The sequence below is a fragment of the Balaenoptera borealis genome, assembly GCF_965194805.1.
Source record: "Balaenoptera borealis genome assembly, chromosome: 7".
Classification (NCBI taxonomy): Eukaryota; Metazoa; Chordata; class Mammalia; order Artiodactyla; family Balaenopteridae; genus Balaenoptera; species Balaenoptera borealis.
In genome coordinates this window covers 103,474,984-103,502,734 of record NC_138864.1, presented here as the reverse complement: position 1 = coordinate 103,502,734, position 27,751 = coordinate 103,474,984, and the positions used below count along the sequence as shown (strand labels likewise).

At 32.8% G+C, this 27,751-nt stretch overlaps 1 protein-coding gene across 5 annotated transcripts in view; it reads left to right on the top strand.

Moving 5' to 3' along the window:
* Window positions 1-27,751, top strand: part of POT1 (protection of telomeres 1) — an 82,178-nt gene that overhangs the window by 31,144 nt on the left and 23,283 nt on the right. For all 5 annotated transcript variants that reach the window (XM_082400029.1, XM_082400028.1, XM_082400030.1 and 2 more), the window contains 4 exons: window positions 13,887-14,017; window positions 17,475-17,765; window positions 22,484-22,639; window positions 27,343-27,512. In XM_082400029.1, the coding sequence (XP_082256155.1) occupies window positions 13,887-14,017; window positions 17,475-17,765; window positions 22,484-22,639; window positions 27,343-27,512 (748 nt within the window). The remainder of the gene's footprint in view (window positions 1-13,886; window positions 14,018-17,474; window positions 17,766-22,483; window positions 22,640-27,342; window positions 27,513-27,751) is intronic.

The window sequence follows — 27,751 nt, the reverse complement described above, 5'->3', positions numbered from 1 at the left end:
TAGCATGAAAACAGCCATAGACAATGTGTAAATGAATGTGTAGCAATAAAACTTGATTTTACAGAAGTCAGCTGGCCCACAGGCCATAGTTTGCTGACCGCTGATCTCATTCATGGTTATGGTTTTTGTCAAATTTTAAGAAGGATTCAGACGGTACAGCACATGTGTTTATATTTGCTCCCAAGTTACAATTAAAATGATGATTTAAAAAGATATAATTTTTAATGTCAAATCAAATGGATGAGGAGCTCATAGTTAACAGAAGATATCAGCAAGACTTCATATGCTGACATTTGTATGATTGATGCTAACTGATTCAACCACGAAGAGTGAATTTCATTTTTATGGCCGTGAGCAAGCAACACCATACAAAAAGATCTCCATTCTGTTTGCAGTCAGTCCTCATTCCCATCCCCAGTCCTAGGCAACCGTTAATTTGCTTTCTATCTCTGTACCTTTCTGGACACTTCATATAGATAGGCTCACTTTGCTTCTGGTTTCTTTCACTTAGCGTAATGATTTTGAGGTTCCATGTTGTAGCATGTATCAATAGTTTATTCCTTTTTATTAATGAATATCAATACACTTTTATAGTTATTTTAAAAATTAATCTTATTGTTTTGTCTCCCTTATTTTAAACACAAACTCTGTGAAGATAAAGACCATTGCTAGTCTTAGTTGAAATCCTTACACCTAGGTATACCATCTATGACCTATGGTTGCCCAATACATAGAGTAAAACATAAGAGGAAAACTCCCCCAGGTGTAATTTCAGAATAACATTTATGAACTCATAAATATATCTACCTACCTATCTCATCTGTGTGTGCATGTATATATATCTATATATTAGAACCTATATCTCTATCATACTATTTACGCTTCTCTTTCCTGCCTCCCATGATCTTTTTCAATATTATAAAAACATGAGTGGAAATTATGTTAACCTCATACCAGCATAATAAAGAGAGTGCTGTTATATGTGTATTGTATAGCAAGTATCCTTGTAAACAAGTAAGATTGTAGCATATAGTGTTGCCTTAGTTCAGTGATTTGCCTTCACGGCTTTTACTTTAGTATTTCAATAATAAACTTTTATACAAATGGAAAACTGTTGGTGAAGTACTGATTGGTTTAAAAACAACAACACTCTACACCATAAGCTTAAGAGAAATTTTTAGTTGTTTTACCATAGACAACTTACACTGCTTCTCTTGCTTAATTTGTTTATCTGAAAATGGAGATGATGATGGTCATGGTCTCTCATGGAATTTGCTGTAACAATTGAAGTAACATATGCAACTGTACCTGTAATGTGGTAAGAGCCAGTTGCAGTAGCTATTAATAGATATGTGAATTCTTTGTAAGGTAAATATTATTTTAATTTTCAAATCTTGAATTGGATATGTAGAAAACATAGTTAGAAAATCAATGGCAGATTGCCTCAGTGAAGAACAGCACTTGTTGTAATAATATATAATATAACAAAATAGAATTTCAATTTACTTTCAATAAATAAATGCCAAATTACCTCAAAAAAATAAATAAATAAAAACAACAGTGCCCTAGTAGATAAAAAGGTGGTGAAGCAACTTTCATGGAGGAATTTTTTTGTGGATTATATAATTATATAAGCAAGCATGCATGCATGCTTCTTTGATTAAAGACATTACTTAGATGAACTACCAGCTTTCCCTTATAATAAGACTCCAGGGCAATTTACACTTAATCATACTGAGGAAATTAGGTGAATTGCTAAAGATCGCAGAATGTAGGGCTTAATTTATCATTTGTTACCTTTTCTAGATTTACATCAAGTTAAATGAAGTATTACCTAAGTGTTAAAGTAGTTAAAATACTTTGTCAACCGTTTAAACATGAAGTCTTACTGAAGCTTTAAAGTCAGTTCTTTATCAAAGTTTAAATATGTATTTTTAGAGGTTGTTATTTAGATAAACTAAGAAAGAATACTGATTTATTAAATGTCTCTCTACTCTCCCTACCTTCCCTGCTGATACAGGCTATCAAGAAAGTAGACTTAAATTACCTCTTAGTTTTGTAACTTTATTATTAAAATATTAATTTGTAAGTTGACTCTAACTTCACAAGGTGATTTTTCTTTCATTTCATTTGGGAATGAGTAAAAAATGAGGCACGGGGAAAATAAATATTTTTATCATTTTATGTAGTCATTATTGAAGGATTATTTACTTACTTGGTGAAACACTTTACGTCTTTGGAGCAGTTAAATAAAACTTATTCTAGCAGTTTGCCTTGTTAGTATTTGTTAAAATGAGTAGCTTGGTTTCCAGTTATGTCATGAATCTAATGGTAATTTGTGAAATTACCTGAAAGCTGAAAGCTATTTAATATTTCATTTATATTACTTCTTTATTGTTCTTGAGAGCAAATTATTGGACAGATTTTTTTAAATGCCACTTGTTTCTTGAATCTGAATTTTTGTTTCCTTCTTTTATAACTATATACATATCTAAACCCAAAAATCTGTATATAAAATATGCATATAAAATTTTATTTTGGAACTCCTCATTATTTTATAGATAACCTTAGGAGACTCTGAGAATTTCCTCATGTTTAGTTATGCTATTCTAGAGAGCTTGCCTTGTAGCAGGTAGATGATATTTTGAAGAATATTGCTACAGTAAGTCTGTCTGGGCCTGCAGCTCAGTAATTGAATTGATTGTGTGTGTGGGCATGCCTGTAAAGAAAATACTTAAAGTTAGATTTAATATACTAAGAAGTAAACTTCAAGTGAGGTAATTTTAAATTCTGTTTTTACAATCCTTGATGTTAAGAAAGTAGTTTTTTATTTGGTAGTTCTCTAACTATATACACATCTGCGTATCTGTACATATATTTACATATAAGCATTTTTTAACAACTCAGAAATATCCATAGATAATGTGGTAGCACTAAATGTCTTTGCTAAGAGTAGTGACATATTTCAAGAATGCTGTTTTAAGTGTTTGTAATTTGGTATGGGGAGAACAAAATATGAGTAGGAAAAATAATTCCAGATTATAACAGTAGTCCAAAATTAAGCTGCGGAAATAGAGCAATAAAACAAATCTGAGAAATAATGTACATACAGGGGGATTTTATAATTTTTCAGTTTATCTTTTCAGTGTGCAGTATTTGTGAGTGCAATTTATGTACCCTTTCCCTTAGTCACTGCACCAGATGTTTATAAAATACACTGCTGTAATTACTTGAATAAGGCAAAACATTTTAATTTATTGATGCAGAGTCCTAAGCTTTGTTGTGAATACTTCTGAAATGCTTTATGGAAGAGTTAACATAACACAGAATTACAATGGGTAGGGATATATTAATGTTACCTCACCTTCCCATCTCCCCTTCCCTGAATGAAAACACACAAAAAATTCTCTTTGGTTAAAAAATGAAAAGAATTAAGAAAAAAAGTAGGAGTTTGAAATAGAGAAACCAGTGAAAAGTAGCTTATGCATTGGAGTATTTCTTATAATTATTTTATAATTTATTTTATACTTTTAATTCTTTACTTCTAGGAATTTGAAATATTTTGCTTTATTTGGAAAACAGTATCAGGACTTCATAGGATTTGTGTATATGCTTGGATGTTATTACTAGTTGAAAAACAGTGAGTTTGATTTTTAGAGTGGAATGATAAACTGAATACATATTCTCTGCTTTGCAGAAATGTCATGATAAGAAAGCTCGTATTTTATGCTAAATATTTGAAAGATTTATTGTCATTTATATGTATTATATAAGTTAGATTTAAGCAAAAGATTAATGGGAGCATGTAACAGCAATAGAATAAGAACTTAGAAATACAAATGAATTTCTATCAACACTAGAAATAGTTTTGATCATTTAATCATAAACAGAATGTATACACCCCAATCTCTACCACCACCTTAGCAGCTATCCATCAGTTTTTAGCCGAATCATCAGGCTTCTGATTTCCAGTATACGTGATACTTTTGAAAAACTGGTATCATCACACACAATTACTTATATAACTGAAAAGAAGATTCATGTAGAGTTATAGATAGGAGAACACTCCAAGTTGAGAAAAGAACGAAGATCAAAAGTAGGGTTTATTGATTTATTTATTATCCTTCATAGTACTGTCAATTGGTTTGGTATCAGGAAGCATCAAAATGGGATTTTACTCTTAGGATTATTTTTTTCTCTCTCTCTTGTAAGTTATAACAAAGAGGGAGATAAGAAGGCAAGAAAGAGAAAGTCTAGAGCAGTGGATTGCCAGGAGATAGGTAGATAATGGGGAGGCAGGAACTGCTGAAGAGAATGTCCCAAGACAACAGGGAACTGTAGTCCTGAAGAGCTGTCTGCCTCTTCATCAAGTGAGGCTGTAAGTTCTCTAGTTTTCTCAGTAATATTGCATTTAAAATAACTTGGAGATCTAAGCTACATAAGCTTTTAGCAAAGCATTTTCAGTGAGAGAAATACCAATTCTGTGAAACATTCCACGAAAAAGTGGGAAATTTTGCATACTGTATCTGGCTCTTGAGATTCACGGTGCATTATTAGCACGTTATCACCTCTGAAAAGTTTTAATAAAGGAATCTGTTTAACTTTACTTTTAACATAATTTTACTTGGAATTACTTGAACATGGAACCCTTTTTAATGTACTCTGATTCTTGTTTGCTGAAACTATTGTTCCATAGAATCAAGCTTAGAGATTATCGACCTAGATTAAGGTTGATAGAGCTTCACTTTCAAGCAATTCACTATCCATATATGTATCTATTTTTTTACCTTTGTTTATTTATTGTGAACTGGGAAGGGGTAGGACCAATTCTTACTTCTTTGCAATTTTGATTATGGTAGAATTGCAAGGGACTTTGTCTCTGTAATGATCTATATAAAATGCAGTACTTTATGAATTTTCACTTTCAGAAAGTATAATATTGTTGATGCCCTAAATCAGTGCTTCTTAAGCTTTTTATAGTCCTAAAAATTATCAGGATCTCAAGGAGCTTATATTTTTATGGATCACAGTTATAGATATTTAAACATACTGGAAATTAAAAGTGAAAAACTAACATATTTAATGACATTTAATAATTCATTTAAACCAAAAATAGTCTGTTGTAAACATAAGTAACATTTTTAATGAAAAAATATATTTTCCAAAAATATGGAGTGTGGTATCGTTTCACATTTTTGATGACATTTTTATCTTTAAAAAATAAAAGTAGCAGCGTTCTCTTATCTCTTCAGCAGTCTGTTACGACATGTTATTTCAGTTGAGATACATAAAAATTTCTGGCTTCACACAGCTATGTAGTTGGAAAAGGGAAGAGGACTTTTATAAAAGTCTTCAGGTAATTTTGGATATTCTTTGATAACCTTCTTAAAGGTTGGTTACAATGAGGAATCTGAAACCATAGCAATGAACTTTCATATTCTATTGAATTAAAATCCATTGATCCATCTTGCAGTTTGAATGGATCTTTAAATCATCCATGATTTGTAGTGCATAGGTCATTTGAAAAAAAACATTTCCTGAGGTATGCAAATCTTCTATATGTTGACCCATTTCATTGTACAGTATCATACAATACCAAAATATAACAGTTATTTCTGTCACCAGTCAATTTTATCAGAAAAGTCTTTGACACAAGAGGGAGGAGATATGGGGATGTATGTATATGTATAGCTGATTCACTTTGTTATACAGCAGAAACTAACACACCGTTGTAAAGCAACTATACTCCAATAAAGATGTTAAAAATAAGATTAAATTAAATTGTAAAAAGTCTTTGAATATTGAGAAGCCATCAATATCATGGTAGAAGATGGAACTTTTCCAATATTGTAATTTTAGCCTAAAAACTTTGGTTTTATCATTGGCAAAAAATGCCAGTTTTCTTTGAACTGAAAGATTAATTCCATTCATTTTTGTAAAAACATCTGACAAATACCAGAGCTTGAATAACTAAAATTTTTCTGTCAGTCATCCTTTTAAATAAAAATGCTGTTCCATGAAAAGAATGTGGCTAGTGTAACTCATAAACAATCACACAAGTGCTTTTCCTTAAGGTGACCTTCATACTTTGGTAAGCATTTGAAATATTTTGCTTCCCATTTCACCACGTAAAATATTAAAAAGACATGTACTCAAGGATCAAATATAAAAAATTTTTAATGCTTCATCAAGAATGGCCTTATTCTTTAGTAAAACTGTTGTGGTTTTTGTTTTAATGTTAGTGTGTGTTGGTGAAGGATACAGTGACCACTACTACAGTTTGAGGCTACTGCCTTGATTCTTGCCAAGACACCAGCAGTTTTACTCACCAATGCTTCTATACCATCAGTCCAAAGGTCAACACAATTGAAAAGGCAAATAACATCTTAATATTACTATGAAAATAGGTTTGAATTTATGGACCCCATAAAAATATCTTGGAGCCCCCCAGTGGTTTGCAGACCAAACTTTGAGAACTGTTACCCTACAGGAACTTGAACATTTCTTCAAGCTGACACAGTGAACTTCTTTATCCTAATTTTTAAGTGAGGTATTAGATCTTCTTGGCCCTTGATTACCATTTTGATCCATTAAAATTGTTCTATATTATCTTCAACATTGTAATTTTTGAATAAGTGGTTAGTGCTATATTCCACCTTATAGCTTTTTCAGAAACTCTTTGTGTTCCAAATGAAATTTCTCTTGAGGACGAGATGCTCTTGTTAACTACAAGATATTTCTCTGTGGAAGGTTGATAGCACCATATCTAAAAACAACTAATTGAGATTCCAGTGGAAATTAAAATTGGAATTCCTTTGCAGTCCCTTACATCTATACTTTTGATTTTATGTTCTGACTGTGATCCGTTTGGCACTGTATCTTGGCAAAGTATCTTCATGTACTTCGTTAAGACAGATTCTAAGATCATGTCTGTGTTCATTAGAAAAGAATGTTATGATTAATTATCAGTAATAGAAATGCTGCTGTTGCTACTGCTGCTGCTACTACCACCACTGGCCACCTCTTATACATAGCATTTAATCATGTTCTAGGTGCTATTTTAAATACTTTACATGTAGTTACTTATTTAATTTTAACAATCATATGAGGTGAATACTATTATTTTCCCCATTTTTTAGATAAGGAATTTGAGGCATAAAGAGGCTAAATGATTTTCAGTGTCTGCAGTAGGCTTCAGAGGGAGAATTTTTGCAAGTACTGTATATTTGCTGTAGGTAATGACATGCATTAATTTAGTAAAGATGGTTGATCAGCTACTGTGTGTTATAGATGCTGTGAACTGTGAAGACGTAATGCTAAATCTGGAAGCCTACCTTTCTGTGTTTTCTGATTAAAGAGTGTCTACTTTCCTTCTGGCATTCTTCAGAAATCTTCTATATACAATCACTGTTCTGAAAATTATTTACTATGTACACATATGTCTTTGTTACACAGTAAATATATGTAATTTATTTCATGACACATTGGGTGTTTTCCTACAGCTAAGTTATTATTTAAATTAGAAACTTTCTTAAGCAACTTCTTATCTAATTTGACAATGCACAAACGTTCTACACTCCATCTGTAAAACACTGTTACTGATGCTTTTGTCATCCCAAGCTTTCATAGCTAGGAATTGGTGACTGGGAATTGCCTAGCCCTGATGCGCCTGCTCATTTCCGCTCCCGCTAGTGGAACTGTGTTCTCCAAAGAATTGCATTCTTACAATTTTGTTCCCAAATCTCTTTGTACTCCTTTTACTGGTTATTCTCATCAAGTAATTTCATTAAATCTTATACAACCAAATGAATATGAATGTGAAAAGACTTTTTTTGGAAAACTTAAGTTGAATGCTTTGTAAAGATAATAAACCAGTGGTGGGATGGATTTGGCTATGGACCATAGTTTGCCAATTCACGATTTATAATACTGTGCTCTCTCCTTTGTCCTCTTACACTCACAATTCAGTTAACTCCTCTTTAAGTAGCCTTAAACATACATCTTCTTTTATTGCTTTTGTCTTTCCACTAGGATTTAACTCTTGTTCAGATACCTCAGGAGATACTCTTTTTTGTCTCCTTTTCTTCTTTTATTCTTTCAGTTTATGAGTCAAAAAATAATTATTACAAGAATGTACAAATGCATATAAGCCTCATAAGAATGAATTATTGTAGAATCTTTCTATGGTGTTTGTGGGGTTTCTGTGATGCCTCTGGAGTAAATTATAGGTAAAGTTTCATTATAATGATATGTTATTCTTCAGTAATGAACTCTCCTTTAGTATGTTTCAAGATAAATGCATGAAATAGTAAATAATACAGAGTTAAGATACAGTATAATTTTACCTACTTAGGAAAACTCTCAACCCTCCATCACAGTTTTAAGCATAATATTTTACTTTCTTTGGGATTGTTATTGATGTTTTAAAAAGCATGCAACATGGAGACAGTGTGGTGTTCTGGTTAAATGAAGAAACAGGAGTCAGATATGCTGAGTTATATGTGACCTATAAGACATTCACACTTGGATACCTTGCCTAGAATTTTTAAGAAACTAAGTTCTCTCGTTTGTAAACTGTTACATACAACTATCTAAGAATTCAGGGAGATAATGCATATAAATTGCTTAGCACACTACCTGACATATAGTAAGCCCTCAGTAATTGCTGACTGCTAAATAATGTAATTTCTGCCTAGTTATAGGCCTGGGAATAAGATATCTTGCTAACATAAGTACTGTATTTTTGTTTTGTTTTCTGTCTGAGAAGTAAAGTGGATTATTCCATTTCTATAAATTCATTTAGAATATTGACATTTTGCACATTATTAATCATTATTTGATAACCCCAAACTGTATTTAGGACTGTAAATATCTTTTACCATAATATATTCTTTAACATTAAACATAATTTCAGACTCTGATTAAACTTCAGTCATGGTATGAAATTTAATTTAAGGTCTCTTGTGTTTTGAACTGCAAGGTTGGGTGTGAAATTTATAAAACCTTTTGTTTTCACCACTTTTCTAAAATATGAATGCTTATTGTACTGCTCACCAAGGATCCAGGGCCGTCTTAAGGCTGTCTATTTATCCAGTGCCAAGCTTAAATGTCAGTTTCCAGTTATTCTAGAAAATGTCATCTGGATCATTAATTCTGCCTTTACTGTGATGAGTCATTACATGTACAAGGAGTATAAACTCTATATACCAGCAAATGTTGGCATATAAAATAACACACAAGCTGAGATTATAGCATTAGTTTTTAAGGATGTAAATCAATAAAAGGAAAATGTAAACTTCATAGGAGAAGGTGCCATGCCTTGTTCATTTAATATTCTTCCTGAATAGTAGCTATATCTAGCACTAGGTAGACACTCAAAAAATTTTAGTTTAACTTATGTAAAAAAATTTTTTTAATTGGATTGGAAAATAGTAAAGCAGAGACTAAGTAGGGTTCCTTGCTGCTAAAATACAAAATTCTAACCAGCACTGAGATATTTGGCATTCTAGGGTGGTGGAGGGAATTCCTACGGAGATTTAAATTCTAGAGAGGTTTATTCAAACTATGCAAGCTTGGTCATTCACCTATAGTTAGTATCTATGGTGATTCTGCTGTTGCATAACATTCACTCCACTGCCACCACTGTTAAGATCCTTACTGAATTGTCTTATTTGCCTACAAATTCTCAGTATTTTGTCACTCTATATATATATGCAGTATAGATGTTTTTTGCTTTCACGGAACTCTTGCTCTATGGAAAGATTCTCTTTTTTCTTTCTTTGTTAATAAAATCTTACTTTATAAAAGGATTTGAGCACCAGGTGAGTCTCTTTGGCTTGCACTTGGGAAAAGTCATCGGTAGTACTTCCGATGAAAGAGAAAGAAAGGAACAGAGACTTAACATATGATAGTTCAGGTATGCAGTGCACAAGTGTGCACCGTCTAAGGAGATACCATTTTCATCCACATGGAGTCACTTAGATGAAAGCACACCTGTGTAGATTTCAGGCCAAGTCCTATTGCAGCTGGGGAGTGCCCTCCTCTGCATAAATCTACACCAGCACGTAGAGCCATCCCTTTGACCCAGTCAGAATTCTGAGCATGCACATACACACCCTGGCACACACGCCTGTTGTGTTGCTCTCTGGACAATCCCCTGCAGTCACTTCCCTCTCTCAGCAGTCCCTGGCCACCCTAACTCGGAACCTGACACAGACACTTCAAGGGGAGTGGGAAGGAGGAAGGGCCTCGAGAAGGAATGTGTGCATTGCAGGTGGCACATGTGTCCCTGTTTCTGAGGGTTTGTATAAAAAGGCCAGAATGTATGTGCCAAGGCTGCTACTCTCTTGGGCTCAGTAAAGTTCCTCTGTAAAGCTGTCTAAGTTGTACAGCATTTCTATTTAAGAAAGAGGAGTCTTTTTCTAAATCTGCACAAAGATACTGCAAAAGCTAATGGCGACCCTATATTAGACCCTCTAGACAGTGGGCCTACACAGTGTTTCTCAAAGTGTCATCTGGAGTCCTTTGCAATCTATCAAGTCATCTTTGGGAAGGCTGGCATTTTCCCGGAAAAACGAAACCATGAGACAGTTTTCAATATTTTGAAATTTAGGTTAAGCCTGATTTTTTTTTTTTTTTTAACTAAAGCCCCAGGTTTTGTTTGTTTGTTTGTTTTTCCCAGTTATTCCATTCTTTTTTTTTTTAATATAGATTTATTTACTTATTTTTGACTGCGTTGGGTCTTCACTGTTGCGCGTGGGCTTTCTCCAGTTGCGGCAAGCGGGGGCTACTCTTCCTTGCGGTGTGTAGGCCTCTCATTGCGGTGGCCTCTCTCATTTCGGAGCTTGAGCTCTAGGTGCGCCAGCTTCAATAGCTGTGGCACGTGGGCTCAGTAGTTGTGTCTCGCGGGCTCTAGAGCACAGGCTCAGTATTTGTGGTGCACGGGTTTAGTTGCTCTGCGACATGTGCAATCTTCCTGGACCAGGGCTCGAACCCGTGTCCCCTTCATTGGCAGGCGGATTCTTAACCACTGCGCCACCAGGGAAGTCCCTCTATTCTTCAATGTCATGTACATGCTACAAAGACTGGTCTCTGTCATTTCATCCTGGCTAACATTTAAATTCAGCTATTGTTATTTATGCCTGCTAAATTTGCAGCTTTCTTGGTGTATCATAACCCCAGTTTACAAAAGTGGCTCACTGTGAAGCATTTAAAGTGAAAGGAGTAATCTAGAATCACTGCAGCTTAAAATAACACTATAAGTAGTAAATCGTTCTCTGGTATAAATATGAAATGTGAGTTTGTGTATTCTATTACAAATAAATCTGTGATACGTGATCTTGCAGAAGCTGCCAGGAAACAAAAATGTAAAGACACCAAGTTTGATCATGTGTACCTGAATTGAGTTTCATTAGATTAGTGATCTCTTTGCCCTTGTGTTTAATCTGTCATGAAATTGTATGAAACTTAAAACCTTCAGAGCATTTGTGTTTTATTCAAAGTACATTCATCGTTATCCATAGTGTCTAACGCGCTGCTACCTGTCTTTGCATTCAACTTCTGGTCCATCTAATAATGAGTAAAGGACTTCTTCGGTCAATCTTCTTCTCTGTGACTATTGGCAAAAAAATTTCAGTTCTGAATTCTTAACTGAATTCTTAAAGCTGAAGAAGAAACTTCAAAGATAGTTTTCAAACTTGGTTTATATCTTCTTGAAAGGTGTTATAACACATTGAGCAGCGGCGCAGTGCAGTAGGGATGATTAATTTCACTCTTGCATCACTTCCTCTAGGCAAGTTTCTCATTTTCCCATTTTAAAAATTAATTTAGTCTTTTTAAAGCGTAGATAGGAATAATGATGAAATAATTTATAGGATAATGAAATAGCAAAATATTTTGAGATAAAGGAAAATAGATGACTAAGATTCTGTAATGTATCTTAGATTTATAAAAGGGTACAATAGAGCCATATGATCATCACAAGAAGAATGTGTTTTATTCTATTAAAAAATCAGTAAAATTTATCTTTAATCTTTGGAAGACTGCTAAGAAAGAAAAAAAAAAAAAATGTCCTGAAGTAACACTCCTTACAAATAGTTAAAACTACTGAAAATGGAAACTCCAAAACTAAATTGGGTCCAGTAGATCCTGTATATCAAGAGACAAAGATGTAGTATCTTTTTACTCTTTTTGAAGATGCTTATTAAGGTTTTGTTTTTAAAGTTTTTTATGTTCTCTGAATTGATTATTGTCCCCTCCTCACAGAATCAGGTTTCTCTTTCTCCTCTTGCCCTCCATTCCTCTCCCCTCTCCTTTCCTCTCTCCCCACTTCCCCCATTCCTTCCCCCTTTCTCGCCACTCCTCCTCTCTTCTCCTCCACCTCCTCCCCTCCCCAGTGTCCTTCCTTCTATCCATTGTTGTTCTGTGTCTGGTAATGGTTTACTGTTTACAAATTTACAAATGTAGGTATGGTTTATTTTAGGTTGTAGACATTTGTTTCCTTTGCATTGTGTATAATGAGTTTGTTTTTTCAACTGGATCTCTTTTTTTGAATGGGAAATCTAACAGTCTGACAGAGACAAATAGTACTTACATAGGGCACATTGATTGAAAGTGTCAGTCTAAGGTGGGTGGGAAGAGAGCCTTCTGACTGTAGACCCCCTAATGTGATAATGCAGATGGATTTATTCTGGGTGCTAACACCCTCATTAGAAGCCTTACTACTTCCTGGTCTATCAGTGAAACTTCCTTGGAAAGCAGCCTGTGTTCCAGGAAGGGCTTGGTGTTAAAGACTGAGATACCCTACCTGCCTACCTGAAGTTATTTTCAAGGGGAGTGAGGGTTAGGATGGGTGCTCATTGAAAGTTGTTCTATGTGTAAACTTTTCATGAGCCCTGATTTTGGCTCTATTTTTCACTGTCACCCTTAATCCCAACGGCTCCCATCTTTGCTGTAGCTACTTTAGAGTATCTTCTGGATGCATCCTCCTCTGTCCATTTGATCCCTTAACCATTTACTTTCCCAACTTCCTGAAATATGTTGATATCTTCTCTCCCTCTCCTTCACTCCCCTCTCCTCTCCTCTCCCTTCACTGTTCTGGGTTTATCCTTTTCTATGTCTATACTGCCCCAAGTATATTACTGAGAAGGAAGGAAGTCAACACATAACTCTCAGTGTGCAATTTTCTGAAACATGTATATTAAAAGGTAGCATCTATTACAGTTTTTGCTGCCACCAGTGATTGAAGTTACTTGTTTTCATGGCAACCCAACTATCATTAAATTTTTTTTTTCCTGCCAGCTTAAATTATATAAAATTGCTCTCATTCTAATGTGTAACCTTTTATAGATAACTAGCAAATCATCATTTTCCCTTTTGAGTTGTTCTTATATAGTTTTCTATGAGTTGTTTGTTCATTTGCCTTTCATATTTACTGTAAAATCTGGGTTTTATAACCAGTTTTCATAGTATCTTTATACAGTATATTGACTCTTCATCACATTTGCTGCAAATATCTTCTAGTTTTTTGCTTTCACTCTAAATTTAATTGTGTTTATTTTAGAAATTATATTATTTGAATATGTTTATCTGCTTCATGGTTTCTAAACTTTGAGGTAATAAAGTTATTACACCTCCAGACAATTTATATTAAGTACGGTTTTTATTTTTGTTTCATTAAACTTTCTAAAATGAATTTTTGTAGAACACTTTTGCAAAATAATTTGGCAGTGCATTTTGAGAGACAAGAAAATTTCTTTATGTTTTGATCCTATTCTTAGAAGACTTAATTAAAGGGAAGAATAATGTTTGGTGTTTTGAACTCAGTATTATTTTGTCAAATGCTTTGAAATACGAAAAGTCAGGTAAAATATTTTTGTGTTTTCCAGATTATTGCTCAGTTGTAACAATTGTGGACCAGACGCATGTAAAGTTAACCTGCCTGTTCTTTAGTGGAAATTATGAAGCCCTTCCAATGATTTATAAAAATGGAGATATTGTTCGCTTTCACAGGCTGAAGGTATAATTCTTACTGTTTAGAACTTATATTTGTTTGAAGAGAACACTGTATTGTTCACTAAAACTAGTTACACTAATTATGTGGTTGCTTTGTTAGAACATGATGTCAGGCATTTCAAGAGACAAGAAGAAATGTAAATAGTATCAGACTTCAAATGATTTATATTAGGAAACCTCTTCATTTGAACAAACTACCTGACCTCCTTCCACAGAAATGTGTTAGCTGCCGCGATTCGGACTAGTTGCATTCCGTAAGAAAACATTTAATAAAAAGGTAGAGCTATTAGATAGTATGTGATTTTTTAAAAATCAGCTTTTTAACACTTTAATATTTTCAGTCTTTTAGGTTTTAAACATTTCAGTCCCTTCATAGTTTGCTTTTGTTACATGGGTTTCCACGCAACCCCTTCACTATCTTGGTTGTCTTTTCTTCTGATGCTTCAGTTTACCTGTGGTCCTCATGGTCACTGATGCTCATAAATGAATGCAATACTCCAGATGTCTTCTAGTCTTAAGATATGGTGGGAAATAACTCTCTTGCTCTATTAATGCCTTTTCCTTGAGAATAGAAGAATAGTGGAGAACATTTGCTTAAAGATAAGGAGAACTAGAAATATTACTGTTGTAGCACTATATTACAGGCTTATCCAGACTTCAAAAAAATAGCTTATTTCTCACACACTGCTGTTTCCTATAGAACAGTTGACCCTGAACAGCACAGTTCTGAACTGCTCGGGTCCACTGACGTGCAGATTCTTTTCAGTAGTAAACACTGCAGTACTACAGGATCCCACGGTTAGTTGAATCCATGGATGCTGAACTGAGGATAGAGGGCCGACTGTAAGTTATAAGGGGATTTTCAACTGCACGGATGGTCGGTGCCCCTAACCCCCGTGTTCAGGGACCAACTGTATTTGTAATTCTTGCTATTGTTTAATTGAAGTAAAATATGCATCTCTCTTTTCACAGTATTAGCATGTTCATGTTACTAACACTCTAGAAACGTCCTTTGTACCCCTACCTGGGGTTGTCATTCACATTTCTCCTACCCCCAAGAGTAAATAATCTCATAACTTCTAACAACATATATAGTTTCATATATATTTGTTCTTTATATAAAGGAAAAACACTATAGTTTTTTTTTTTTGTTTTTTTTTCGTTTCTGGCTTATGCTTGTGTGAGTCAACTGTACTATTGCATATAGTTTTACTTTGTTCATTTTCACTGCTAAATGGTATTCCATTGTTTGAATACACCAAAAATTATATATTTATTCTGTTGGTCATTTAGTTAGTTTTCAGTTTGAGGCTACTATGCTGCTATAAACAGTCTAGTACATATCTTTTACTGAATATATATAATTATATGTAATATAATATATACGTTTATATGTAATTATGTAATTATAATATATTACATATTATATATTGTATAATGCATAGATATATATGCATTTCAGTTGATTGTATACCAAGGAGTGCGGTTCGTGAGTTCAAGGTTGTGCATATATTAGCCTTTAGTTTTCCAAAGTGTTTTTTTACCAACTTACACTCCCATTAGAGATATAAGAGAATTCCAGTTGTTCCACATTTTCACCAGCACTTGATGTTTTCCATTTTTTTGAATTTTAACCATTCTGTTGCATATGTATTAGTATCTTATTGTGGTTTTAACTTGAATTTCCCTGAAAATTTATGAAATTGAGAACCTTTTAAAATTTGTATGTCTTCTGAAGTAAAAAGTGTTCATTTGAGCCTTTTGCTCGTTATAGAATTTTTAACTTTTTTAAATTATTTCTGAAAGTTCTTTATATATTTAGGCTACAGATCTTTTGTCAGGTATATGGATTGTGAATATCTTTTCCCACTCTACGGATTGCCTGTTTACCCTCTTAGTGATGTCTTTTGATGAACAAAAGTTCTTTATTTTAATATAGTCTACTTTATTAACTTTTGTTTTATGGTCAGTACTTTTTAATTTCCTGTTTAAGAACTCTTTGTCTACTCACTTCATGAAGATGGCTTCTAAGTTTTCCTCGAGGTCATTTATTATTTTCCTGTTTCATATTTAGATCTGTAATTTTCTTTTCCTATAATGTCTTTGACAAATTTTGAAATTAAAGTTTTGCTGCCTCATGAAAATAGGAAATGTGCCCTCCTTTTCAGTTCTAGAGTTTGTGCAAGATTACTGTTGTTTTTTTTTTCGTACTTAAATGCTTGGAATAATGCACTGGTAAAGCTATCTGAGCCTGGTGATTCCTTTATTAATAGATTTTATTAATGAATTAACATTTCTTTAAGAGGAATGAGATCATTCCGATTTTTTATTTTTCTATCAACTTTGATATATATAATTTTTAGAAAAGTTTATTTCATCCAAATTGTCAAATTTATTGATAATGCTACTTACCTATTAGATGCTTATAGAATTTATAATGATAAATCCTTTTTTGCAGTCTTGATATTATAATTTGTGTTTCTTCTCTTTTTTTCCAGATCATTCATTCTAGGTTTATCATTTTTATTAATCTCTTCAGAGAACCAGTTTTTAGCTTTGATTTTCTCTATTGTATGTTTCTATTTCTCCTACCTTGATTATGTTTTCTTTCTACTTTCCTTGGATTTGAAATAATATTCTTTGTGCAGCTTCTTGAGATAGACGCCTACATCTCTGATTTTTAACCTTTCTTCTTTTGTAAAATATTCACTTATTTCTATAAATTTTTCTCTATGTATTGAATACTACTTTAGTTATATCCAACAAGTTTTAGCACATCACAACTTAAGTATCCTTCAGTTCAATATATTTTCTAATTTCCAATAAATATATAAATACATTTATTAATATCAGACAGTATTACAGGAGACTAAAGGAGGTATTTCATAAGTTCAAAAGGGTTGCTTTATGAAGAAGATATAACAGTCATAAATGCATGTGCATCTAATAACTGAGCCTTGAAATTCAGAAAGCCAATGTTTTTAAGGCATATCTCAGCTCTCTCAGTCAGACTGATGAGCCCTTAGCCTTAGCTGCATTTTACTCACTTCAAACTCTTATATTTTAAGTGTTCTAGTTTTCCCTATAATATTCATAAGTAACTATTACTTATTATCCTTTTTCCTTTTATAAATTTTACCTTAATAAAAAAACTAATAGATGTTTTGTTAGTAAAACTACAAGCCTGATAGTATTAGGGAGGCTGCCACCTAGCTCTTTAAAAAATAAAAATAATTTTGCATAGTGTTTTACAGTTTACATGGTGCTTGTGGATTTTGATATAGCCCAGTAGATTTTATAATTTCATATGCTAATTAAATGAAATATTTAAAGAATTATGTCCTCTATTAACTATGATGGCAAGATTTTATAATCTCACAAGTGTTTCCAGTTCCTAGGTTCTACATCAGTAACCTGTTTTGTTTGTTGCTGTTTTGTTTTCTACTTTGCCACTTTCTTAGATCCAAGTATATAAAAAGGAGACTCAAGGTATCACCAGCTCTGGCTTTGCGTCTTTGACATTTGAGGGAACTTTGGGAGCTCCTATCATACCTCGTACTTCAAGCAAGTGTTTTAACTTCACCGCTGAGGACCACAAAATGGTAGAAGCCTTACGTGTTTGGGCATCTACTCATATTTCACCTTCTTCAACGTTAGTGAAGTTGTGTGATGTCCAGCCAATGCAGTATTTTGACCTGACTTGTCAGCTCTTGGGCAAAGCAGAAGTGGATGGAGCATCATTTCTTCTAAAGGTAGATATTTTTAAATACTTGAAATTGTGTTGTAAGTTACCATGACCTATAAGCCTGTAAAGAGCTTATATTTCAGCATTCTGATGGAATAAATATGCATACTGTGTATTAAGAACTTAAAATCTAACCATTTTTAATGAGCCTGTAATTTCTATGCAACTTTACTCTTGAACTTCTCTTCTTTATCCTATACTTCTAGAGAAAAATAGTATTACCAGATCTACATTTTAAGTATAGTATTGTTTATGTTGTGTTTATATATTTCTTATTAGTACTAACAAAATGAGTTGTTTTCTATTGCTATTTTTAAGTTGCAGTTCTAAAAATGCATATTTCTGTTTCCCTGTCAAGATGTAGCCTTCCTTCTCACTCATTTGCCTTCTTCTTGGCCCATTGATGTTGGATTCTCTTCCCATGTTATTTCACTGTTTGCTTCATAGGTAGATCATGGATGGTTTTGAAGTGTTTATTTTTCTTGTTATATTTTATTTTGTTCTTAAATCTGCAGAAAAAAAAAGTGACGTAAGACCCACCTAATCTTTGTTTACCCCTATCCCAATTTATTCATGAAGAGCTTCTGGAGAGGACAGTTGTCTGATACCATCCTCACCTACCTAGCCTAGGCAGGATGCATTTAAACAAACACTGCTTCAGCCCTGCTTCTCTGGTTCTTTCTTTAACTTCTGACTCTTTGGAACGATGGAACAGGAAATGGAGTACAGTGGCCCTTGGACAAATATTGGGGTTTAGCATTATTATCAGTTATACCTTGCCCATATTAAAGAACAGTGAAGATAGAAATTATTGAATAAAATACAAAGTTTTTGAAGTTGAAAATAGCACATATTTATATACACATGAAATACTCTGAAAAAGTAAATGCATGCTATAAAAAAACATAAATAAGTTAAGTATGACAAAATTGAAGCTAGAGCAACATAAAATCATCCAAACAAAATGAGAAAATCTTAGGTCAGCCAGTCATACTTTATGCCCAGAGTGACATATTTAACAAATGAGTGTTTGCTAATCACTGAACACTTCCAATGACAAAAAATCGGCTGTGCAGAGAAGTATCCTCCACCTTTTGGCTGCTGCATTGAGCGTAAATTCTTAAATTCTGAGATAAAACCTGCCACCTTTTAGCTGACGCAGCTGAATCTACATTTTCCTTCTAAAGCAAGAAAACATGCCTGCATCCCATTTTTATAGATAGCCTTTTCGGATAAGTAAAAACAGCTTTCATGTAGATATTATTTTAAAATACAGCATTCGGAAGTGAATGTAAGAAATTACATTAGTAAGACTTTCTTGAGGACAATTTAAAAGAAATCTCAAAAGTCTCTCTATGCTCTTTGTCTCAACAACTCTATTTTCATAAATTTATTTTATAGTAATAATTTAAAATGTGGAAAAATGCCTTTAAAGGAATATTTATCCTTATATTTCTTGCAGTAACAAAAATCAGAAAAAACATACTAGCAATGGAGAATTTTGTGAATTATTTATGTGTTGTGGAATACTCTGTGACATTTTAAAATGACATTGTAGACATATACTTATTGATATAGAAATTCACAATATTCTCTTTAGTGATTAATGTACTTTCATTTATATACTAAAAGTGTATTATATGCATAGCAAAAAATATATTGAGAGGACTACATAGCAATATTTTGCTCATTTTATCTATGGGAAGTCAAATTTTAAGTGATTTTTTTTTCTGAAATTGATTTTCCTATCCCAAACTAGGAATAATTTTTTTAAATTTTGTTTTGAAAACAAAAGGAGCCAGACCTTACTCCAAATGAGTTCGGGTCAGCATGGAATAGCGTAATTATTTCCTGTCTCAACTGAGATATGATGCTAATATTGGTCTCTTTATTAGTAACTATAATACATTCATTTTAATTATTCTAGTAGATATGATTCCCCCAAATACTGTTGTTTCTAAAAGAAGTTAATTTTAATTATAGGTTATTAAGACTATAATGTTAATAAGAAGAGATTAAAGGCTATGGTTGGAGATAGACTCAAAGATAAAATTTAGAGCCTTAAATGTCTTCATGAACAAAGAAAGAAAAAAAAAGCATAGCGTATCAGAATAATCTTTCAAGTCAAGAAATTGAAAAAGTAACAAACAGAATTATAGAAAGTATGAGGTAGTATTTTAATAAGGTATTTAATTTTTGGATAGGTAATTTTAACATTGCCTAGAAATTTAAAAGATATTTTTAAGTGATATATAGTAAAAAATTTCTCTCCTTGACTTCCTCTCTTGTCCCCATTCTACTATAATAATAAAAATAACATTAACATTTCAAATTGTCAAAGAAGGATTGTTAAATGGTGATTGTTATCTATTTGGAAAAAAGAATTAGATCTGTATAAAATATGCAGATACCTAACAGATTGAGTTTTGATACAAGATTACAAAAGTTCCAGAATTTCAACGCAAGGTCTGACTTATACTCTACTCTCTCAGCCCCTCCTTCAGAAGACTCATGGATTGGTCTGTAAAGCCATTTTAAAGTCTCAAAAACACATATACAAAATGAAAGAACAAATTCCAAGTGAAGAAAAATGCGACATAATGTTACTACTCCCAAAGTGATTGTCCTGGTTCTTTGAATAATTTAGGAAACAGAGTGAGTGACACAAACTCATGATTGTTTATTTACAACTTAGCACTGTCACCAACATTATTCAGTACTTTCTCTGTAATCTGACACTGGCAGACACCTGTATAGATATGCGGTGTTTTCCAAACAACCCAGTCAAAAAATAAGCAGAAGACCTAAATAGACATTTCTCCAAAGAAGACTTACAGATAGCCAACAGGCACATGAAAAGATGCTCAACATCACTAATTATTAAAGAAATGCAAATTAAAACTACAGTGAGGTACTGCCTCAAACTGGTCAGAATGGCCATCATTAAAAAGTCTACAAATAACAAGTGCTGGAGAGGGTGTGGAGAAAAGGGAACCCTCCTACATTGTTGGTAAGAATGTAAATTGGTGCAACCCCTATGGAGAACAGTATGGAGGTTATTTAAAAAACTGGAAATAGAGTTCACATGATTCAGCAGTCCTATTCCTGGGCATATATCTGGAAAAGACAAAAACTCTAATTTGAAAAGATACATCCAATTTTCATAGCAGCACTATTTACAGTAGCCTTGACATGGAAGCCACCTAAATATCTATTAATGGATAAAGAATATGTGGTGTATATATACAATGGAATATTACTCAGCCATAAAACAGAATGAAATAATGCCATTTGCAGCAACATGGATGGACCTAGAAATTATAGTAATAAGTGAAGTAAGTCAGAGAAAGGCAAACATCATATGATATCACTTATATGTGGAATCTAAGCAAATGATACAAATGAACTTATTTACAAAACAGAAATAGATTCACAGACATAGAAAACAAATTTATGGTTACCAAAAGGGAAAGGATGGGGGGGAAGGATAAATTAGGAGTTTGGGATTAACAGATACACACGACTGTATATAAAATAGATAAGCAACAAGGACCTATGTAAAGCATAGGGAACTATATTCAATATCTTATAATAACCTATAATGGAAAATAATCTGAAAAAGATATATGTGTGTGTGTCTGTGTATGTGTATAACTGAATCACTTTGCTGTACACCTGAAACTAGCACAACATTGTAAATCAACTACAATTAAAAAAAAAAATAACAGTTAAAAAAAAAAAAAAGGAAATGTGGTGTTTTCTATTTAAGTAGACTGTTCACTCTTACCCAGCCGAAGTTCTGACATGCAGAGGCATTCTCACCTCTCTCCAAATGTCTTTTGTCCCTCCCTGTTATAGCATAGCATAGCCTCAAGCTCGTCTCTTCCAGCCCTAGCACAGCACAGGCTAGCTCAGGTCTTCAGGACGGGATAGTGCATACTCGTCCTGGGCCCCTGTTCCCATCCTTACCTCAAGGTGACTTAAATAGCAATCCAACCTACCTTTCCCTTTCCATCACCCATGATTGTCATTCATTTGTGTTCATAACATCTAACATAAACAAAATATTCATAACTGTACTTTCAAAGGCCTTTTCCAAATCAGAACAAAGTGGAAAAATGGGCAGAGGTCAGATTAGTTCCCTAAAAGCTAGGAATTTATACTTAAGAAAATTAGCAGAGATACTTGTAAAGGTTTATATACAAGATGGTAATTACTAAATTATTTAAAATAGCAAAAATTTTGAAACAAGTCAAATGGCCAAAAAAGGGATTGGTTTAATAAATTTGTTTGCATCTATAACGTAAAGTAATGTGAAGCCATTGAAAATCCTATTTTAGAAGAATATTTAAATTGCCTGAAAAACTGCCCAGCAATAAATTAAGAAATGAAAAGCAGAATAGAATGCCAGTTTGGTAAAAAGAAAAAAAGACATATATATTATAAATACATAGAAGAAAAAAAAGATAAGTAAATTCAACAATATATTAATAGTTTTTCTAAGCTCATAGCTGTTTGAATTTTTTTCCTTACATTTTATTCATTACCTATACATATGTAGTCCTTTTACAATCAGGAAAGAATATACATCATATTCAAAGTTTAACAGATATTTGGGGGAATATATTTAATTACTTTTAAGCTATGTCACCAGCAAATAAAACTCTTCTAGCCTCCACAATTTTACAAAAAGATCATTAAACTTTTGTTCTACTTCTTGTGCAGGTATGGGATGGCACCAAGACCCCATTCCCATCTTGGAGAGTCTTAATACAAGACCTTGTTCTTGAAGGTGATTTAAGTCACATCCACCGGGTGCAGAATCTGACAATAGACATTTTAGTCTATGACAACCATGTTCAAGTGGCCAAATCTTTAAAGGTGATGTTGTGTAGCAAGCATGTTTGCTCTTTTGTATTTTTATAAATTTTAGGGTAAATCACATGTTAGATGATATTTGAGGTCTAGAAACTAACTACAAATTAATTTTTTTCTTTAATTTGTAAAATGTGTATTTAAATTATTAGAAGATCTATTAAATTATAATGGCTTGAACAGCTTTTTTAAAGTTAAAGAATGTTTCCTGAATATCTTAAAGCTGTGCCCAATTTCACTATGGAAATAAAGAAAAGTTTTTTTCTGCAATAAAATTTGCCTTAAAATAACAAAGGATGTATAAAATGTTTGTAAACTTAAATGATAAGCTCTTTTACTTGGTTTGATAAAATCCAGTCTTTAACTTTTTACTCATTAGTCTAAGAAATTGTTAATCCACCTCTAAAATATATTGATAAATTGTCTGTGTGTACCATACAGTTTATTAGCATTTGCTCACTGTTTTTGAGATGTGGTTTTCTAGGTAAAATAACGCTGCTTAGTTTTGGCACTTCTTGCTTATTAATAACATTTTAAGGAATATTTTTCTTCATTTTACCGTGTCTTCTATTTGCAAGTAACCTTTCTTGCAAAAAATGCTGTCATTGATAATAATGATAATAATAGTAACATTTGTTAAGCACTTCATATGTATTTAGCACTGTCCTGTGCAATAGGTACTGTCATCATTTCTGTTTTACAAATGAGAAAACTGAGGCACTCAGAGGCCCAAGATTTCGCAGCTACTTGGGTAAAGCCTGTATTTGAATGTACGTCTGTTTCCAGAGCTAATCTTCTTAAGCAGTATAAAGAAATTAATTTCTTTATTGCAAATAGCTTCCATCCTACATTTAGGGAGTTATATAACCTACTTATAGGAAGAAAATAGGGAAAGTGAATTGTAATTTCTTTAGATCTGAATTTTAGTGCCCGGTTTATTTTTTGCAAATAAATGTTCTTGGGGAAGGAAATATTTCCCCTTTTATACTGTGTTACAAAGAAGCCCACCCAACTCAATAAGTTAGGTTAAAGTCCAGGTCAAGGAAGGTGATAACTGTACTCTTTTGTCCTTTATGAGTGTGTTCATACCTTTCATATCAGAAAATTGACTGTTGACGATATATTTTTGATGCTTTTACTTGATTTTATCTGCATTGATTAGCTTATTTCAAAATTAAATTTAATGATAAAGCCAATTCTAAAGTCTTTTTAAAATACAGATAGAGTTCTTTTACGAATGAAAAAGATTTACATTTTAGATTTGACTTTCACTGTTTAATTCCCTTCTCTTTCCCTATGCTGTGTCTATAGGTCTTTTGTTCCTCTCTCTTGTCCTGATTTCCTTGTCCCAAGTCCTGAACAGCACCTGCCACAGTGCTTTCCATGTAGTAAGGGTGAAGTAAATAACATCTGCTGGTGAATGCATGAATCAATGAGCGCTGTGAATTTTTTTCAGATTTTTTTTCATTTCCTTTGTCTGCTTTATCTCACCCACTAGAGGGTGCTATGAGCACACATAATTCAGAAAATGAAGGGCAATTAATTTTTCTCAAAGATATCATGACATTTACCTACAATGTAACAAAAATGAAAAGGATTTTCTCTATGTGTAAGTAATATAACTGTAGGCTTTTATTTAATGTACATTGACATCACATTTTATTTGTTCTGAGGCAACCTCTATACTAACCATTTCGTATTTTTTTAAGAAGTGCCCAGAGTCAAATGATATTGATATCAATTAATTCTTGTCAACACTTGACGATAACTGCTTAAAATTGCATATTTATATTGAAATGCGTGGAATACATGTATTTTTGTTGAATAGGAACAGGAAAAAAATGTGATTTTTATTTTATGTAATAAAGAGGATAGTTAAGGCAATTATAAAGTACAATATAATTGAACTCTATATACGATACATTTTACAGCTAAAGTTGCCCTTAACGTTTTTCCTAAACCTTGCTTTTTAAGTAAGTTATCTCCTTCCCTAAACAGTTTACACACACACACACACACACACACACACACACACACACACACACACACACTCTTCAAACCTTTTGTCTACAAACAAAAGCAGTGTATTTTCAATCCCCAGACTTATTCTGACACAATTTAAAAATTATTATAAAACACACGTAGTTCTAATTATGTTTGGCATTCAGTGACCCAAGAACTATAGTTTGGTTATTTTCAGACATATACAGGTCATTAAAAATATTAAACCTAAAGGGAAATTTTTGAAAGTTTATAAGGAATATTTAAATTATTTGTAAAGGAATAAACATTTCTTTTTTTTTTTTTTAAACATTTCTTAATAGCCAGTTTGCTTTGCTTTATTTTTACTGTTTCTGTATTAAAAAGGGCTTTTACAACATTTTTAGAGGTATGTTTTATAATTTTTTGGTTATTACTAACAAGACGATTTGTTTGTTATATATTTGTCTATTACAACAGAGCATCTGGCACATTTTATAATATATTTAGCAAGCTTAAAAAAAAATACAATGCTGCCTCCAGAAGGAATTTCTGGAAATAACAGTTTGTCATTTTTATAGCCTATATATATAAAATTCTCTCTTGGTCTTTAAAATATAATTTTGTTTTATTATGAAATACAATAGTAAAGAAGATAGTATAACAAACATCTACGTGCCTGTCGTCCAAACTTAACATTTCTAAATGTTTTGAACACTTATTTCAGGTACTTTTAATTTTAAGAAATGAAATTTCTACATGTGGAACCTTCTTTGTACCTCTGCTTATTCTAATTTTTTGCTCCCCAATATCCTCTTTTTATTTATCCTAACATGTACGTGTGCACACCCATGTTTATTAGGGTTTTATATACTTTTGTCTGAAAAATGCATATGGTTATGTATCATTCTATAATTTGCATTTTTCCTTTGACATTATATTTGTAAGATTTATCCGTGTTCATATATGTGTCTGCATTAATACCAGCCTGTCTTAATTATCATACCTTTATTTTTAAATATTTCATAGGTTAAGCCCTCGCTCCCAGTTCAGTCTTCAAAACTAACTTGACTGTTCACTTTCAGATCAGTTTTTACAATTCCTTGAAAGGCACTGGAGATTTAGATAGAAATTGCATTGATTTTAAAGAATAATTAATTAGGAAATTATCTTTATAATGTTGAAACTTTTCATTTATGATTATGGTATCTTTCGCCTTGTGTCTGGCCTTCTTTAAGTCCTTTGTAGATTATATACATTTACTGCACTAATATATTATGTATATTAAAAAGAATTACAGAGTAATAAATGTTCAAAAAGAATGACATAAAAGTAAATAGAAATAGACATATTTCCTTCCATCATCTTACTTTGGAGACCATGAGGAAAATCAGTTTTGTCATCTTGTGTGTGTGTGTGTGTGTGTGTGTGTGTGTGTTTTCCTTCTCTGACTCTATTTACCCTGCTCCCCTGCTGTTCTGTCAGTGGAAGAAGTTAGAGAAGAAAAGACTAAGTGCCTTACCTCCTTATAAAACCCGTGATTGGATGGGAAAAAGATCCTTGAGAATGAAGGAGTAGCTCTGGGAGTGTGGATTTTTTCCCCTTATTTTTCCCCCCATTTCTCTCCTCCATCACATACAGAGGGTGATGAGGAGAAATACAATGATCTGAAACAGCAATAAGCAGAGGTGGGAGGTTGGTTTACTACCTTCTCTTTCTTTATATTCCCCCATGTATAGCTTTTCTGTTACACAGAATCTCACCACTGTTAATCTTGACCTTGTAGGAAAAAAAGAGAATGGTAGTCCCACAGTCATCAGCAGTCAGGATTGCTGCTTTATACAAATGAATTAAATTTCCTAGTTGGTAACTAGCTCCTTTTGCTTATAACTCTTCTTCATAAAAATAAATGTGATTTAGGTAATATAGCTTCTTCCTTTGAGTAGGTGTCAGTTTCTTTAATAAACATTCTGCATCTGTCTCTTTTTAAGTCTTCTACATTAAAAGAATATCAAATACTCCGTAATTAAGGATATTTTTAAGACTAAGTTTAGCAAAACATCTAAAATTAACTATAGGACATTTGGTTCAAAACTATAATTGGTTTAAGTCTATATCTGAACTCATAGAAGGTGTTTCACATTATGGTGTACAGACAAAAATATTTACAGAAGTTTTCTTTCCATAGAACTTGTGGAATAGAGGGAGTTTATTATTTTGATAGAGTAGCACATTTAAACATACTTTCTAGTATTCTCATAATGAGAGTGTTTTAGTGATCATATTTAATTAAATCTTACCTTAAATTAGTTAAAGCAGGTTATTTTCAGAAACCTTAACCAAATAGGTTTCTTAATCAAATAGAGGGCTTGGATTTGATTTAGGTAATAGGTTTCTTAGCTACCATATCTTACCAATGCTAAGACTCAATGTTATTTAACGTTTTAATATCTCTAAAATGGAAATATGCCTTTACATTTGAAAAATGCATACATATCTATACATGCATATGTATGTATACAAACACATACACACACACACACGTTTTGGTTTTGATACAGTGTCCTTGGGGCTGATGTTGAGTACACATTAGTAGAACATACCAGTTTCCTTTCTGATGAGTCAACATCCCCGGTTATTGGTCTGTGCCCCATGTTAGTTGTTAAATATTGTATCAGAAATTGTTTGATTTTTCTCCATTTTCTAAATAATAAATCATCTACTTTTAGGTTGGAAGCTTTCTTAGAATTTATAGCCTCCATACCAAACTTCAGTCAGTCAATTCAGAGAACCTGGCAACATTTTTAGCCCTAGAGTTTCATCTCCATGGAGGCACCAGTTATGGTCGGGGAATCAGAGTGTTGCCAGAAAGTAACTCTGATGTGGATCAACTGAAAAAGTAAGCATATTATAAACCTATTTAGAAATTGTAAATAAGGTATTAATTAAGCTGATTTCTAGGATAATATTGTTCTGAGGTGGGAAGGGGGGCTCTAAGAGGTCTCTTGTAATTGATCCGCAGAGCCTTCCTTGCCATCATTCATTTTTTTAAATAGATGAACCAAATGAAACAAATCAAGTGATTGTAGGTTCAAATAGTAGCAGAGCTGGGTTTATAGTCTAGGTTTTCCAGTAGTT